Source organism: Sycon ciliatum, chromosome 13 (genome assembly GCF_964019385.1).
Source record: "Sycon ciliatum chromosome 13, ocSycCili1.1, whole genome shotgun sequence".
NCBI classification, from domain to species: domain Eukaryota; kingdom Metazoa; phylum Porifera; class Calcarea; order Leucosolenida; family Sycettidae; genus Sycon; species Sycon ciliatum.
Window position 1 is genome coordinate 19701289 of NC_088655.1, and position 12198 is coordinate 19713486.

The window sequence follows — 12198 nt, forward strand, 5'->3', positions numbered from 1 at the left end:
ATCTAACTCGCCACAGGAAATACTGCAACTCCTGATGCTATCATTGCACGGAGCAATGGGCATCCAAAGGTCCAAAGGTGTATGTGTGTTGTGCATTGGTGGTCGATTCACATGGCTTTGCCAGTTGTGTGGATTATACAGTTATCTGGTGCAAGTCTTGATCTGTCTCATCCAGATCTTGTTCGCTATCGTTGCTATAAGAGAAAATCTGTGGGTGCACATCCAGTGCATTTGCAGACGTGCGTTCTTCTCTTGCGACGGGCGTATGCATGGTATGTGTGTGCGTGCGTGTGTGTGTATGCTTCTGTGATAAGTGGATCAAGCAGTATACAGGGTATTCAAAGGTATTCGCCTTGAGTGCATTTGCCGATAGTGTGACTTTCGTCGCAGAGAACTTTGCTCAGTCGGTCAGGCGACTCGGCCTTACGTTTCCTGAAGGCAATGTGTTCAGAACACAGTTACTTCAAGTATGAACAGCTATGAACAGTTAAGAAATGACAAATATTGTGTGTAGTTCATGGACAATAATGTGAAACACTTTGAATGCAGAAGAATGAGGATAGTGGCATCAAATGCTGCATGGATTCTGTTTGATATGCTACTTTTTTCCCTTCCATGGAAAGGTGAGTACATCCTCAAACTTTATCTCGAAACTTCACACAAACCTGGAATGGAACTTGGACAACATGAAGGGGCCATGGGCATGGTGTGTTCAGTGGAGAACTATTCCGAAAACAGGGTGTCATTCGCACTTACTCAATTCGAATTTGAGTATATTTCGTGAATAACTTACCTTGACATTCCGTCGTCTCCAAAGCAGTGAACTTCCCAAAAAAATTAAAAGCCACGGCTCAACCTAAGGTAATGCGTGGTACGTATCAGAAACAACCAGCTTTCGCTCTGGAGATCCAGAATAGGCCTCGAAGCATAGCAAAAACAATTGAGAAAAAGAAGATGACGACGACGTTTCAATCACACATCAAATTTCGCGGGTCGAGTGCAGCAATCCTCGGATCGTGAAATGTGTGGCGTGTCGCCTCCCGGTATTTTACGACTCCCTGGGTTCGACCTTTAGCAAGATGCACGCTATTTTTAGTACGCTGTTGCCCCCGAGAATAGCTTTGATTTCACGCGGTACAACCGTATTTGTCACCATATACGCGATACAAGGTGAAATGCGTACGAACTATGCAATATTTGGCCAAAACACGTACCGTTGGTCACAACGATAAATCAGCCCCCATAACGTTTATACGCTGCAGCTTCAACGCTATTTGGGTGATCAAGTACGAGTACCGTAAAAAAAATAGCGTTACCGTTGTTTGCTAAGGGTGTCTAATTGCAATTTTCCCCCTTCCTTTTCTCCACGTGGACGCGGAGTCTTTTTCAAGTGGGGGTGGTATGTTAGGTTCACGATCTCACATATGCACGCACTCGCACGCACTCACACACTCGTACTCACCTTTACAGGCTCGCACTCACCTTTACAGGCTCGTACTCACCTTTACAGGCTCGCACTCACCTTTACAGGCTCGCACTCACCTTTACAGGCTCGCACTCACCTTTACAGGCTCGCACTCACCTTTACAGGCTCGCACTCACCTTTACAGGCTCGCACTCACCTTTACAGGCTCGCACTCACCTTTACAGGCTCGCACTCACCTTTACAGGCTCGCACTCACCTTTACAGGCTCGCACTCACCTTTACAGGCTCGCACTCACCTTTACAGGCTCGTACTCACCTTTACAGGCTCGCACTCACCTTTACAGGCTCGCACTCACCTTTACAGGCTCGCACTCACCTTTACAGGCTCGCACTCACCTTTACAGGCTCGCACTCACCTTTACAGACTCGTACTCACCTTTACAGGCTCGTACTCACCCTTGTTCCCTTTTCAAACCTTTTCTTCCGTTGGCCTGGGTAGCTGGTTTCGCGCTTTAGCACATTCATTTCCATAGCTACCCAGGCGCTTGATAATGGGGTATTCACACGACAGGCACTTGCACGTTTTACCGGGAGTGACATACGAGGAAAGTGACTGTGTGGATTCACACAGCTGCACTCGACGACAGGCACGTTTGCATTTTTGAATGCTTCACCGACCAGTAGCCATGGGTATTTCAAATTTTCAAAACACACATACGATAATTATCATGCTCTAAAGAGCCGCGTAAAAAATCAAGTCTTGTTTCGCGCTTTTTGGTGTAAATGTACTCGTGCACGCCACGATTATCGTGAAAGTGGGCCCCCAGCTCGCTTTCACTTTTCAGCCACTTTCAGGCACTTTTCTCGTTCACAGGTAAAATACCATAGCAACATTCCGGTGCACGTGGATTTGCCTGTCGTGTGAATACCCCATTAGCTCTGGCTTGGACATGTTCTCTCTCTCTTTCCAACGAATCTCGACCTGAGACTTGAGTTGTTGGCCCTCGTCCTTTTGTGATCGTGGCTGTTCGCGTGTGTGATCCGTTGATCCTTACAGTTGTGTTAGTGAGTAAGAAACCTCTTTTGTTCGGACCCAACAGTACAATAAAAAGAACAACATTTTTAAATGTTGTTCTTCGTCTCCACTTCTCCAAGGGGATGAGCACTTTAACTTGAAAACAACTATAGTTGCGCTCACTGAAATCCGAACCGAAGTGCAAAACCGGCACCCTGGACCAGTTCCGATCACATCACTGTATTTGTACATGCGTACATCACGCCGCATAGACCTTTTGCCAGTTGTGCAGAATCAAGACATCCCGTAGAATCTCGTACACCCGGTTGGGTGTTCATTGTGTGCTATGCATGCGCATTTGACCAATTTTAGCCTCATAATTTAATGGCAAGCAATCGCTTTTCCAGCTTCTTCACTTTGGTTAGAACTAATGACTAGCTAGATCTTTGTCAGAAAAAGGTTTTCGTAAGAAATGCCTTCAGGGCCCATTTCTTAGTGGAAATAGCAGAAAACACAACAGGGTCCTGCACATTCAACACCCAACCGGGTCTACGGGATTCTACGGGATTTCGTGGATCTGCACAACTGGCATAAGGCTTATTCGTATCACTTCCAGGGCGCCAAGGGCCGTTCAAGCTGAGGGCGCCAAATATGCACTATGGAGTATGGGTCGGATTTCACCAAGCACAACTGTACATTGTACACTGATACAGGATAGAGATCCAAGACTTACTTGATCTCAAACTGCCCTTTGTCGACATTCTCCAGGTCAAATGAAAGTGAAGCTACGCGGATGTCGATATTCCTGTAAAGAAAAGCACACGCATACCAAAAAGGCAAAAAAACTCAGCACATGTGCTTGACGTGAGTGTGTGTGTGGGGGGGGGGGGGGCAACGCTATGCATTGCGCATCACACAGGTGGAAATCTCCATACCACATAAGAGGATGGTTGAAATCAAGCCAATGTACTCGCATACTTGCGTATTAGAAAACAAGATTGAATGGCACTGTGCTCTCAAATTTCCCGCCAAATAGTTCCAACAAACTCCACAAATTTCCGACGGAATGTGATCCATCTCAGGTCAACCTTCATTGTATAGCTTTAAAACTGGGTTGAAAACTCTCATGCAAAATCCGAATGAGAAAAAGAAATAAAAATAAAGCAACACTGCTTCACTGATTATTCCGTGAAATGAATTCCGTCAACTCTTGGGTGTTCCACATCGCATTGCATGGATCCTACTGCAACTCTTGCTTTGCTCTGCAACGTTTCACACACACACACACACACACACACACACACACACACACACACACACACACACACACACACACACACACACACACACACACACACCAACATGGTAACGCTATGTGTGCAGTACAAGCACTACTTACCCGAGAGGAACAAAGTCTTGTGGATTTCTGTAGTAAAACAACATGCAACGCGAGTCATCGAACACAAACCTGCAGCAAAAGAACATGAAGAGAGAGAGAGAGAGAGAGAGAGAGAGAGAGAGAGAGAGAGAGAGAGAGAGAGAGAGAGAGAGAGAGAGAGAGAGAGAGAGAGAGAGAGAGAGAGAGAGAGAGAGAGAGAGAGAGAGAGAGAGAGTAAGTTACATTTATAAAGACAGGTAAGTCTAACAAATGAGGACTGAGACCTCTACAACAGGGTTTTTACGCCTGAAAGCAGGTGCATGATTTAACAAGCAGGTTGTCAGTCTAGATTTTATGCGCAGATGGAGAAAAAGCGAGAGAGAGAGAGAGAGAGAGAGAGAGAGAGAGAGAGAGAGAGAGAGAGAGAGAGAGAGAGAGAGAGAGAGAGAGAGAGAGAGAGAGAGAGAGAGAGAGAGAGAGAGAGAGAGAGAGAGAGAGAGATAAAGAGAGAGAGAAATGCTGTCGCCCAAGTCGTTTAGCAAGTCCTTTCCGTACATTTTAGATCAGGTATAACGACCTCGAAATAAAGACAGATCGAATTTACTGACACTTTTTCATTCAGCTTGTATAAGGCGGACTAGCATACATGGAACATGCCCGTGCTGTACACCGTACACTGCATGCAGAGCAGAAGTACGATGTACATGCCGCATTGCAGAGGTGTAGTTGCCGTGCATGACTCTTGGCTTGAACTATGCATGCATGGCACATGTACATGCTTGGAACTATGCATGCATGGCACATGTACATGCTTGGAACTATGCATGCATGGCACATGTACAAGCTTGAACTATGCATGCATGGCACATGTACAAGCTTAAACCATGCATGCATGGCACATGTACATGCACATCTGCAATACATTTCTGTCAGTTTGATATACATCTTGCATACTAAATTTGAAGATCGGGTTTAGTGACAGATCGAATATAGTGACATTTTGTTTTCTCCCGAAGGAGTGTCATTATATCCAATCTCCACTGCAATGCCAGATATTCCGAGTGAGGTTATGTTATGTAAAGTTAATCAGCTGTTAGGATAGAACATACTACAGCCCATTTCAAAAATATAGACACATGGTATTTTTGAAATATTTAAAATTTGGCTGGAGCTTTTCGAGAATTTTTTCGGAACATTGCTCAGGTCCTTCCCGCAATTACTCTCATATAGATTTTTAAGCGATCGGATAGCACACACCAAACTTCCAAATATTTTATGCACAAAGTGATCACAGATTTTATGTGGTATTGATAATAGCCCAACGGTTTTTCGAAATCACGCTTCTATATTTTTGCAACGCACTGTTGGCAGATCACAACTAGCCAACCAGCTAGCCAACCAGCTAGTCACACTGGAAAAGATCTATGTAGAAGCTGTGATTTCACGCATATCTACATACCACCTCCATGGTGCAAGTACAATACAATACAAAATGCACATCCGGAGATGATAGCAGGTCCCGAAGGCACCAACAGATTTCAAGTCACAAGTAGAATCGGGTGTGGCTAGTCAAGTCCTGGTGGCGGCGATAACTCTTTTCACCACTGCAAACAAAAAAAGTCTAAGGTGACATGCTCAGGAGGAGTGCAAGCACAGGTGCGCGCACACACACACATACACACACACATGCACATACACAAATATAGACACATGCACACATATAGACACATGCACACACACTCACCATCGGGTTCTCCATGGCTTGATGATTCCACGCCCTGCGACACACCAAGAAAGAGCATCAAACAACACAATACATCGTGATAAATGGCACACACCATCCACAGCTGATATTATGGGTTAGACCGGGTGCACGCAGTCAGCCAGCACACACTGAGAGAACTCGTCATACAGTCGACCTGCCCTTATAACGATATTTGCGTCAGACCAAGAAATATTGTTATAAGGGTAATATTGTTAGCGGGGTAACTGGTTCATTTCATACACATACGTCATAATGCATTGATTTTGTACATTTTTGACACTCTTGAGTCTTCATAGCATAAAAAACGGACGTACATGCACATTATGTACATAGCAAGGTGCCCACTGGTGTCCCCATTGCATTTCGTCATGTCCCAGCGACTTATCAAGTGAAGCTTGCCCTACCTGGACAGTGGGCTCTACATATTTCCTGCTAGATATTATAAAATGGAAAATGTCGATTTGTCAGCCCATTTTATATCGTTATAGGGGTAATATTGTTATAGCAATATTGTTATAGAGGTAAGGCATTGTATACACAAGTCAATGGAGTGATTTGGTTTGGCACAAAAATATCGTTATAGAGGTTATCGTTATAAGGGCAGGTCGACTGTACATCACGCAGAAGTCACTGGGAATGCGAGGCCGGTAGCACTAAGTACAACACTATGGCCGTAAGCACTATGACCCGGCGAAATCCGCACAATCGTGATACCAGGAACTGGCACTCTCACTAGCGTTATTCTGTCACCGCTCTAAGTGCTCTGAAAGCTGCATAAATCACACTGGTCTCCCCTAGACATCACCACTGTGCAAATGTTGAAGAGGTGCGAATGGCTTCATCAGATTTTCCACTTGTGCTTATGTTATAATATATGCTGATTCGCCCCACCAATGAAATCTCTCTTCGTGAACTCCGACAACACGCAAACATGTCAGACTTGTGTGTATTTGGTCAAAATGGCATCCAGGCATGCAGCGCAGTACTAGCATTGCTTGCGCCATCCAGAGGGACAGCATGGCCGGGCGGAATGCGACATGACAATGCGGGCCGTGCTTCCAAGCTGCCGCTGCATGGTCACCCCCAGGGCTGGGCCAGATGAGCAGGTGCTGCATGCATGCTGCAGTCGACGCCAAGGAAACGCGGACAAGAGCTCAGCCGCAGTACCGTACGGGATTCGCGTACGACAGTCTCCTCTCCTCGCGATGTCGAGTTCAGAATTCTTCACGGACACTGGCACACTGACATTGGCCTCAACGGTGCAGGTGACTGCCTCTCATACTTTCATCTCTATGCATGACATTGTATTCGATGTACAGTCAACTTCGCCAATAACGACATTCGGCGGGGCATCAGAAAAGTGTCCTTATTCGCGAAGTGTCCTTATAACCGAAGTCCCATTTGAATGTATGTGAACCCATATTTTGTATAGTATGATATGCATATCAAAATCAAGCTCTTTTCTTGCTCTATGTCAATGTGTACTTTATTTTCATATTGCAGTTGACAGAAACTAAAAATTCAATATGCAAGGGAAATCAATTGAAAAATATGCCTTTTTGAGCCATCTACAGGGCCAGAGACATGTACAATCATGTATGATGATTACTGTACAATCATGTACAACTACATGTACATTGTATACATATAGGTGTGCTGGTAAATCCAACAATTTTGAAGCCAACATAAAAAAGGAAGAAAAAGCCCCCCCCCCCCCCTTGGCTGCATTTTCTTCCATGTGTGCAATAATATCCATCACCAGTGCACCATGGCATAGGTTCTGGTACTTCTGCATGACAGGTACATGTGTCATATCGGCCTCGGCAGCTGACAGGTTCTCCCGGGCTGTACGACAAACTTCCCCGGGATGTACGACAAACTTCCCCGGGTTGTACGACGAACTAACTACTCTGCCGGTACTAGTTTACATGTTGGGTGAACGTGTTCCCCTCATGAGCGCGCGTTTGTACGGCAGTTGTCTTTTGTATCTACTTGTCACTTTTATCAATGCATGGGCCGCGGGATGTTGTATCTGCTAACTGTCTTATCGTATACGCTGGCTGTTTAGTTAATTCATAAATAATACGCATTTCTCCTTGTCTTCTCCCATTGGTCAATTCTGCATAGCAACAAGCTCTCTATGGTCTGATTGGTTGGTTTTTCCCGCCTTTGCTACGCCTTTGTCTAACTCGATCCTTTTTGTTCTCGATATAACTCCTGCTGCTTCTGATCAAAAGTACCAACCTTCCTTCGACCTTCACTCTTGAATCGAGCTGGAATCATAGTGACTCTCAACCTTATTCGAATGACCAAGGTGAGCGTGTGTGGCTGAATGGATACTTGGATCAACTATATTGGTTGATGACCTGGTGGGGTTACTACGGCAATGCGAATGTATATGTTGTAGCCTTGAGATCGGTATTGTGTATGTCCGGCACGACATATTTGGTGCTGTGACCAGGATCCAAGTTCTGTTCTTCTGTAGGCGATTGCTTACGGAAGGCCTCCACAAGCTGGAATGTTTGGTTGATGTCAGATGGGCTGTTGTCTAAACCGAACAGATCGAATGATTTGACGGCCGGGCAGCAAACAATGATCGTAATGTAGAGCGATTGCTCTTTGTTGAAGGCAGAGTTGCCTATTTTGGAGAGGATGTGGCTAGGCGAGAGTGTTGACAGAACTGCCAACACTCTCGCGCATGCGGGTTGAACTGGCGCGCGGACTGGTGATCGGTTGATCACCGTATCGTACTACAGATTTGTAGTTTGATGATGAGCTATATGAGGAGGGTTGAACTTAACTGGCGCGGACTGGTGATCGGTTGAACACCATACCGTACTACAGACCAGTTTGACCATGATTTTTGCTGACCCGTACGCGAATGGTGTGATCCGATGACGACTGTAGTACATACGAACGTATGTACTGTGCAGTACTTGTGACCTGAACAGCTCTCATTGGTCGGAGGACTACCGTACGAAGTAGCAAGTGGGGAATATAAGGCGCAACTGGGCAAGGAAAAGGTATCACAGTCTTGCGATTGCAAAAGACAAAGATATCCTGTTGAGAGCGAACGCACTCGATTTTCTGATTATCATGGCTCACAATCAGGCTCCGGATGCAGCAGCGAACGCTGCTGTAGGGGGTGCCAATGGTGGGGCGATGGTGGTACGGCCGGCAGTGATGCCTGAAGCATATGATGGCGTGGGGGATTGGGTGGAGTACTTGCAGTACTTCAACCAATGTGCTCGTGTGAACGAGTGGAATGACGTGCAAAAGGCTCAATACTTAGCCGTACGGCTAAGAGGGGCTGCACAAAAATTTGTTCCGACTGTACCTGAAGCCCGCCGAGTGGAGTGGCCTCAGGTCGTAGAGGACTTGTCGAGGAGGTTTGCACCACCAGAGACAGCCCGCCAATATAAGTCGCAATTTAGAACGCGAAGGCGCAAGCCTGAGGAAGACGTCAGTCGATTGGCTGACGACTTGCATAGTCTTGTACACAGGGCTTACCCGACCATGGGTGGAGACGTACAAGAAGAGTTGGTGCGGGATCAGCTCATTGATTCCATGACTCCTGACAGGCTGCGATTGCGCTTACAGGAAAATGCACCACGAACGGTGCAGGAAACGATCGAGATGGCTAACCATCTGGAGAGGGTGTGGGGGAACGAGGGCACGCACGGCCGAATGGACGATGCGTATGGCGTACCACGTCAATTGGTGACGGCTGCGGTTGCACCGCCTGAGCTCCCTACGTTGGAGTCGTTGGCAAAGTTGGTGGAGAAGCTTAGTGATCAGGTGGACAGGATTGCCCACCCTCCTAGGCCGAACCAACAATTCAGGAGAGGGGACCAAGTGGACAGAGTTGACCACTATAGGCCTGAACAATCGAGGGGTTTGACTTGCTGGTTCTGTGGCCGAATGGGACACAGAAGAGCTGACTGTCCAGACTTGATGAAACCCGGAAGGGAGTACCAATCTCGCCGACCGGCGGGAAACGGGCATTGATCGAGACGGCGGGCCGCGTCTGCGATCAAGAAACTGTGCTGGGTCCAGAAACTGAGGCGATTGTCTCGGATGCTCTAGAGAATGACTCTGAAGTGGTCGCTGCCTTGAGCAGGGCAGCAGAAAGCCACGGAGGTATGATGATTGAGGGAAGGATTAATGGGCTGCCAGTAGAGTTACTGGTAGATACGGGTTCCTCAGTAAGTCTAATTTCTGAGACCCTCTCGCAGCAGTTGGGCTACATGTTGGGCGACCTGGAACCACCAGAGAAGTCGACTGGCTTCTGCGGTGCGGATGGTCAGAGGTTGCATATGTGTGGCACGGTCGCTGCATGTTTGGCAATACAGGATGCTATTTGTGTCCATGAGATGAAGGTGATTCGAGGGTTGCGGTATCATTGCCTGATTGGGAGGGATGTACTATCGCAGATACCTTGCGAGATCACGTCGAATGATGGGAAATTGAACTTCAAGGCTGATAAGGCTGAAGTTTCAACGGTGGGAACATCACAACGCTGCCATAATCTTCGATTGAAGAATAGGGTAGTTATACCTCCATACTGTGAGATGACGGTGGCTGCCGTTATCGAGAACAAGGAGGATGTTCCTTCATGTGGCATCACCGAACCAGACGGCTGTCTGATCGATGGTGGGGATGTTTTGTTGGCACGAGCGGTTGTTTGTCCAACAGATGAGGGTGTACCCGTTCGGGTATTGAACTGCTCAGAGGAGTCAGTATCTTTAGGAAGAGGTGCCCGAGTGGGACAGCTGCTACCTATTTCAGCCGTGATGAGTGTCATGGGCGAAGACGAGGATGATTGCGATCATATAGGAATGGAATCCACGGGGGATTCGGGAAGTTCCGAAGACTTATGGTCGGCGCTCAACATTGGACTAGAAGGTCCTGTGAGTGGGAAGTCTGTGTCGGGGGATGACGAGCTGCAGCTCGGTTATGAACCTGGTGAGGGCACAGCGGAGGCGAACCGGGAGACGTCTCGTGTTCAGCCTGGTGGGCAAGGGTCAATTGGGAATGAGGAATTGGCACGCTTGCGTGATCTCGTCTGTCGCTACCGGATGGTATTCGCGATGAACTCTGCTGAATTGGGTCGCACGACTGTGCAACACCACAACATTAACACCAAGGGAAGAAGTCCTATCTTCCAGGCTCCTAGGCGATTGCCTTGGAATTCAAGGGAAGCCACCCGTGAACTAGTGAAGGGCATGAAGGAACAAGGGGTGGTAGAGGATTCTACTAGTCCTTGGTCTTCGCCAATAGTGCTGGTTAAGAAGAAGGATGGCTCAACTCGATTTTGCGTTGATTATCGCAAATTGAATGCCGTTACGGAGCGGGATCCATATCCTCTCCCACGGATTGATGATACGTTGGACGCGCTGAGTGGCGCGAAGTACTTTTCCACCTTGGATTTGTGTTCCGGCTATCATCAGCTGCCTATGGCAGAAGAAGACAAGGAGAAAACGGGTTTCTCCACTCCAGATGGGCACTACCAGTTTACAGTCATGCCGTTCGGTGTGTGTAACGGTCCAAGCTCGTTCCAGAGACTTATGAGTGTTGTCTTGCGTGGGTTACAGTGGCAGATTTGCCTCGTGTATCTCGATGATGTGATTGTGTTTGCAAAGACTTTTGACGAACACTTAGAGTGGCTCGAGGCGGCGTTTGAACGGCTATTGGACGCAGGGTTGCGTCTAAAACCATCCAAATGCTTCTTGCTGCGTACGAGGGTGGATTTTCTGGGCCATGTGGTCTCGGAAGAGGGTGTGAGCACTGATGAGGCAAAGACTCACCGCGTGGCTACGTGGGAGCACCCTACGAATGTAGCGGAAATTCGGGCATTTTTGGGGTTCTGTGGCTACTATCGAAGGTTCGTACCGAACTTCTCGGATGTTGCTAAACCCCTCACTCAGTTGACTAAACAAGGCCATGCGTTCTTATGGACCGAGGAGTGTGAAGAGGCATTTGCTACGTTGAAGAGTCGGTTGACTTCTTCACCAACCCTGGCATATCCACAATATGGACCTGATGCCCCGAGGTTCATTCTGGATGTTGACGCCAGTGGTACGGGATTGGGTGCTGTTTTGTCACAGCAAGATGAGAAGGGGGTCGAACGACCCATTGCCTTTGCTAGTCGATTGACATCTGCATCGGAACGCAGGTACGCTTCTACCAAAAGCGAATTGCTGGGTGTAGTTTGGGCGTTTAATCACTTCAGGTGTTACCTGCTCGGCAAGCGCTTCTTGGTCCGCTCGGATCACAAAGCATTGCAGCATTTGGACAACTTCAAAGAACCAGCGCCGATTGTCGCCAGGTGGTTGGAGTTCCTCAGTCAATTCGAGTATGATCTGCAATATCGAAAGGGCAAGGCTCATTCAAACGCAGATGGCTTGTCCAGACAGAAGACCAAACCTGTGATGAATGTTACAGAAGTGGCTCCTACCGTTCCTGGACCCTTGGTTCAGCGAAGGGACTGGACATATGGGACCTGGGCGATTACCCAGCAAGCTGATCCTGACCTCAGGCAGCTTTTTGAGTGGCTAATGGATGACGGCGAGTCGGCTGACTTGACCGGAAGCAGTCCGACTTTGAGGAAGTAC

The 12198-nt window shown here is 47.5% G+C and overlaps 2 protein-coding genes across 4 annotated transcripts in view; one reads left to right on the forward strand and one right to left on the reverse strand.

Annotated features, from left to right (window-relative positions):
* LOC135829805 (CUGBP Elav-like family member 1) overlaps positions 1 to 12198 on the forward strand; it is a 63871-nt gene that overhangs the window by 39223 nt on the left and 12450 nt on the right. The gene's annotated exons all lie outside the window — the stretch shown is intronic.
* Positions 1 to 12198, reverse strand: part of LOC135829804 (TBC1 domain family member 2A-like) — a gene marked incomplete at its 3' end in the record, with an annotated part of 46025 nt that overhangs the window by 30350 nt on the left and 3477 nt on the right. For both annotated transcript variants that reach the window (XM_065342193.1, XM_065342192.1), the window contains 3 exon segments: positions 3175 to 3246; positions 3841 to 3909; positions 5564 to 5597. In XM_065342193.1, coding sequence (XP_065198265.1) covers positions 3175 to 3246; positions 3841 to 3909; positions 5564 to 5597 — 175 coding nt within the window.